Source organism: Cryptotermes secundus, unplaced genomic scaffold (assembly GCF_002891405.2).
Source record: "Cryptotermes secundus unplaced genomic scaffold, Csec_1.0 scaffold2387, whole genome shotgun sequence".
Lineage (NCBI taxonomy): Eukaryota > Metazoa > Arthropoda > Insecta > Blattodea > Kalotermitidae > Cryptotermes > Cryptotermes secundus.
Window position 1 is genome coordinate 265,342 of NW_019731616.1, and position 6,336 is coordinate 271,677.

General features: G+C 44.5%; 1 protein-coding gene across 1 annotated transcript in view; it reads right to left on the reverse strand.

The window, feature by feature from the left end:
• Window positions 1-6,336, reverse strand: part of LOC111867330 (glycogen phosphorylase) — a 127,288-nt gene that overhangs the window by 38,488 nt on the left and 82,464 nt on the right. The window contains exons 6-7 of the mRNA XM_033752642.1: window positions 3,441-3,448; window positions 2,249-2,492 (exon numbers count right to left, since the gene is read on the reverse strand). Coding sequence (XP_033608533.1) covers window positions 2,249-2,492; window positions 3,441-3,448 — 252 coding nt within the window. The remainder of the gene's footprint in view (window positions 1-2,248; window positions 2,493-3,440; window positions 3,449-6,336) is intronic.

Consider the following 6,336-nt stretch of genomic DNA (forward strand, 5'->3'; position numbering starts at 1 on the left):
AATCTGGTAGCGCCGGGAATCGAACCCGGGAACTCTGGATCTGTAGCCAGGAACTCTGATTACTAGACCACAGAGGCGGTCATAAAAATGCATTTTAAAATCTTTTTTACACATTTAAAAATCGAATTATATGTTTATTTGTTCATCTATTAATGGGTATTATAGGAGAAATACATTATTATGAAACAAATACAGGACATTCCATGATCTATGCAATAGGTGTTCCAAAAAAGCAGCATAATGGTGAAATCGCATAAACAGAACATAATTTCCCTATCTCGCCTTATATTCCGCTTCCCAAACCCACGCAATAACCTGCTTCCCTGTTCCCCCCCCCGCCCCGCCAGCTAGCAATTCACATTAAAATGACCGCTATGAACTGAATTCGGTCTAAACTGGTTCAGGGCGTTAAAACGAAATAGTAATTCTTTAACTCGCAACTAACGCGGAGTACATGTATAAAAAATCAAACTGTCATGTTTTTCTCAGTTACAGTAACGTAATTAGGAGTACGTAGTAGTGTAGTTGGTTGAGGCACTATGCTACAAGCATGAAGGTCGCGGGTTCGATTCTCGATGAGATAATTTAATTTTTCTATTGACCTAATCCTTCCAGCCGCAATATGACCCTGGGGTCGACTCAGTCTCTAACAGAAATGAGTACCAGGAATCTTCCTAAGGGTAAAGGGCGGCCGGCGCGTAAGGCTGACAACCTTGCCGCCATCTTTGAGCCGATTGTCTAGAAAATATGGGAGCCTCGACGTCTCACAACCCTATGGGCCTTCATGGTCTGTTACAGGGATAGCTTTACTTTCCTTTTTCTTTTACAGTACGTAATTATAAGAGTGAGAAGTTTAAAAAAACTACAATATAAACACGGCGTCATCCAGTCATAACAATCGCGACGTTGCTAGAGGTTACGAAATAAGACAACAATGGAGTTTACGTTTACATGGTGGCATAACATGACTAAATGACTATCAATGATCACAATATGGGCAACAGATCTGCAGTAATGAATGTTCGTTTAACAAAAAAGAAAGTCCACAAAAGCACTGTAACTTGTGTTGCCCCAGGCAACCGCTTGCTCAGTCTCTGTTGTCATGCTGACCCTACCTAGAAATCTCTACACTACAACTCTTCAACTTCTCGAGAAGGACTCAGGTCCAAGGAGCAAGTGAGTTAGTATGATCCTGTTAAGAAATGGAAATGCCCATTTTGAACTCAACTGAAGTAGTCTGCGCAATTTTTAACAACAAAATCCGTCTTTGTCACGGTAAAATGGTAAAGTTATCCGGACCATGGGCCATGAAGGCCCATAGGGTTGTGAGAGGTTGAGGTTTCCACATTTTCCAGACAATTGGCTCACAGATGGCGGTGAGGTTGTCAGCCTTACACGCCGGCCGCTCTTCACCACCAGGAAGATTCCTGGTATTCATTTCTGTTAGAGACTGAGTCGACCCCAGGGCCATAGTGCGGCTGGAAGGATTAGGTAAATTCATAAAAATCCACCTAATCGGGACTCGAACCCGCGACCTTCCGGCTTGTAGCATAGTGCCTCAAGCAACTCGCTACCGCGTACCCCTCTTTGTCACGGTAGTGGTGACAACCTACAGCTCCTAGACAATTCAATTTACTTAACGCCTACTACTGGTCACTGAATTCGGGTTTCCTCAGCTACTAGCCCTAAAATCAACACAGGCAAACGGTCGCCGTAATGGAAAATACATCGCGTCAACATTCGAATGCCAAGTTTCTTTCTCGGTTTATCTCAATTGCGCAAACTGTTACATCGTCGCATTGGAGGTTGATTATAACTGGTACGTTAAAAGGGATATTGTTTTCTTTTTAGTGGGTTATTTGATGACGCCGTCAGAAGCCTGCTTATATAGCGTCGAATGGTAGACCAACTGATGAATGATGAATTGGAAAGAATTTGTAAGGAAACGGTTTTGGTCGAGAGGTACCACTCCGGCAGTTTCCTGGGCGCCTGAGGAAAGCCTCGAGAAACTTCGGTCAGGTTAGCCGATGACCCGACCGAGATTCAAAGCGAGTACTTTCTGAATATTAGTCAACGAGCGCTACTGGTTTACTAGCCCGATCAGCGGGAGGGTTGCAGCGGTTGTTGTATTAAGTCAAGGCAAGGTACAGACGGTAGAGAGGGGGCGTGTCTTAAATATTATGTCAATGACCCCATGCAAACATGGATAGTAAGCGTGCATACCAAATACTTCATAAAAAAACATATTTTGGGGTCCTTCTCGTAGTAGTATTGCTGGGTTCGAATCCACCGGGAGACCAGATTGTCTTTGACACTGTGTGCCAACGCGAAATAATAATCCCTCGGTGTGGAAACATTGCGGTCCTTGACTAGCGTGTAGTGGAGGTGTCTGTTGAAAGCCTTCTTAATGTTGGTCACATTTTCCACCTGTGCAATCCCTCTCACGCTAATTTGTTTACGCTTTTCAAAATCTGACTGCACGGAAGACATCTCTTGTACTACTACAACCCTCCACCTACGAACACCACTGACTACAGCTGACTGCCTGCCAGTCACCTTCAACAAGGTCGCGCCTGCGCAATATACAGTTCTGTGTTACGTCTTCCACATAACAGATGCCGCATATGTACAACGAACCTTGTCTCCACCGGGAACTATAAAAAGCCAAAAATAACCTATAAAATTGTAGTGTCTGCCCGCAACTGGAAATTATTTTGTTCAGATGTTTAATCAGAAGTTAATTTTTACAAGAAATAAACAAAACAACAAGACTGTTTTTTCTGTGCAAAGATGCTTTGCCGCTGCTATTTGGCAGACAGCGCGTTGCTGAACAAATTAAGCAGCGATTTTTATCGACAACAGCGTTTCGAAATATGTTACAGACACCGCTGTGAAAACCTCAGACCTAACATCATCGCTATTAACTCACGTCCCCCTGAAATGCCTGCTGGAGGGGAAGATCCGCCTAGCTTGTTTGTTACTGTGCTGGTTACATGAGATTCAGCACAACGAAAGAATCATATTACAGATTACTGTTCTTGGGTCAGGCGCCTTATAGTTCTGTAGATAAATATGAAGGTTTCGGAGAAACCTGCAGCATCTATCTTCAAAGTAGAAAACTGAGGCAAGGTTCCCCCGAAACTTTGGCAACTGTCCACTAGACTACAAGGCATCGCATTCCAGAAAGCAGTAATCATCATACACATAAATCACATTCGAATTTAACAAGTTAGGAAATGTATTCAGGGCGTAACAAATCAATCGTGTTCACCTTGCTATTGCCTCGAGACTTTCGATTCGTGAATATTAACGCTCTCTTATAATCAGCTCAGTCGGTATAACGACGGGCTACGGGCTTCACAGCCGGGGTTCGATTCCTAGAGTGGACAGGAGTGTTTTTTCTTCTTCTCTACAGCATCCAGTCCGGCTCCGAGGCCTACCCACTTCACTATCCAATGGTATCGGGGGCTCTTTCTCTAGGGGTAAAGTGGCTGGGGCGTGAAGCTGATCACTCACGTCATCTAGTGCCGAGACCAAGAATGGTGGAGTTATACCTCTACTCCCCATGCGTCTTCATGGCGTGGTGCTTAATTAATTACGGATACGGAGAATTTTACCTTAAGCTTAAACAGCGTCGGAAATCGTGGTTCGAATTTATTCCGGGACTATTTTAATTTATTATTTATTTTTTTACGACCGCCTCTGTGGTCTAGTGGTCGGAGTTCCTGGCTACATATCCAGAGGTGCAGGGTTCGATTCCCGGCGCATCCCAATTTTCTGAGAAGTAGTGGGTCTTGAACGGGGTCCGGTCAGCCTCGTGAGGATAATTGAGGAGCTACTTGAATGGAAATAGCGGCTCCGGTCTAGAAAACCGAGATTAACGGCCATGGGGATCCGTTGCGCTGACCACGCGACACCCTCTATCCACTAAAGTTGGCACTAACTTCGCCGACAAGCGGCTGTCGCTCGGTCGGTATAGTTCGCTTGCGGACTACAGGCCACATTTTTTTTAATTGTTTACATGTACCATTATTTCTTGTGCGTGAAATACAATAAAACAAATTTTATGAAATATCTGACATTTTGGAACAACCTTCAGACGCCGTTTGCATCCAGCTATCGGCATCCATTTTGAGAGATGAGAGTAGTTGTTACAATATGAAGGTTACGACTTGATGGAGACAGACAAATGCCACACGCATGCCTGCGAGCTGCTCGTTGGATGCCAGAGGCAGTCGCTTTTTGTACATGAAATGGCCGTTGTTGTCCTTCATATGATCCAAAATTTGTTATTCGTTATAACTGTTTCAATCTTACTGTAATTTTTAAATTTAAAGTACGATAAGTTTCAACAGGGCAGGCGCAAGAATAAATTCAGCAACAGGAGAAGCCCTCCGTCCATCATTTTAAACCAGACTTTCGTCGCCATTAATAACAAAATATCCACGCCCCGTGACGAAGATCGTCATTAGTGACGTAATTGTAGACACGTTTTTATTTGCATAACGTTTAAACTACTGCCAATTAATTGTCACAATGCGAACAAAAGATCGGAGGAAAATAGTTTCAACTTAACGAACTATAAGAACGAAAGAGGTCCTTCGGTTGGCCTGCGCTCTGGCGTCGACCCTGAGTCTTATTCCTAGACATATATTCTAGACTCAGCTAATTATCGGCTTATATTTCTGTCTTCGTCATAATAATATTGAAATACTGTTAGCGCAAAATAAATTATAATCCGACCTACGCTCCCGCCAGACATCCATGCAACACCGCAAGTATCTGTAGAGAATAAAGGGGCTGTGGTGTAGTCAAAGGCACGTGACACTTCGAGGATGTACGGACGGACGGGCTGCTATCTCGTTTAGGTTATTGCATGACCCAAAAATTGAACGTTTTTAGGAGCTTCCAAAATAACAGCCCTGTCCATGCTGGATACATAGCTTAAATAAAGGTAAAACAATTAAACTTGTCCTCGTACTTAACTAATTAAGCACTACACCATGAAGGCGTATGAGGGAGTGGGTGTATAGATCCACGTGTTCTTGACCTCGGCACTACTTGTAGGTGGGTGGTCAGCTTCACACCTCAGCTCATTTTACCCTCGGTGCCAATTGCATAGGCTGAGTGCGCTCCAGAACAGGTCTGGGCGATGTGAAGAATATTACCCCTACCGGGGCTCGAACTATGACCCCTCGATCGTCGAGCCCGTAGCCAGTCGCTATACCGACTGCGCTATCGCGGCTCCTACGTAGCTCAACTGGTTATGACAGAAGGCGAACCCGTGTTTAATTAAGCAGGAAATGAAAACATTTAAGGGAGTGGAGGTCTAACTCCACATATGCCTAACCTCAAGGTCCCGAATACTTAACCCCAGGAAAAGACCCTCTGAGGCCCATTTTGTAGGGCGATAAGCAGGACCCAGAGCCGGGCTGGACGCTGTGGAGAAGAAAAGATGTCTTCCTCCTGCGGGAATGGAACTCCCATTCTTCGGGCTTCCAGGCCGTATCATCGCTGCTCCACCGTCCGAGCTGTGGAGGGCGCCGGAAGTGAATATCGGATTCTGGTTGGAAAACGTCATGATAAGGTTTCTTTTAGTTTGTTGGGGTGGGGTGAGACTGGGACCACTTGGTACGTCGGCCACTAATTGGCCTGTTGTAGATGGTAGATGATGAGGGTGGAGAAGTCGGTGGAATGAGAATTGGTAGGGGAAACCGAAATACTCGGAGAAAACCTGCCCCAGTGCCACTCTGTCCACCACAAATCCCACCATGACCTGAAGTGGGCTCGAACCCGCGCGCCGCCGTGAGAAACCGGCGACTAACCGCCTGAGCTACTGTACGGTCAACGTCATGATAAGCGTCGCCTTTGAAAGACCAGGCAGGAGTTTCGAGAACAGCATTAAAATGGACCTTAAGGAACGGGGGTTTCGAAAGACGAGAAAGAATCTAGGTGATAATATCGAAATGGATCTTTAGAGACATGGGCTGTGAACTGTTTTAAAAGTTGATCACAGATGGCAGGCTTTGAAATAGGCAGTGTTCAACATACGGATTCTTTGTATAGCCAGAGCGTTATTTAGTTCGTAATTTCCTGCAGCAGTTTTTAACTGACAATCTAACAGAGTGTGAAATGCCGAAGTTACATAATAAGATCCCAAGTAGAAAAATTTAATAAATTCCTAATATCTTAGAAATGGCAGTTAATATTTGCATCGAGACAGGTACAATCAATTTTATTATTATTATTATTTTAGTAGAAATTTCCCCTCTTCTAGATGCGCTTCTGCTGCTAATGTTGTTTGTAGGGACGTTGACGTCTTTGTACCAAAAACTC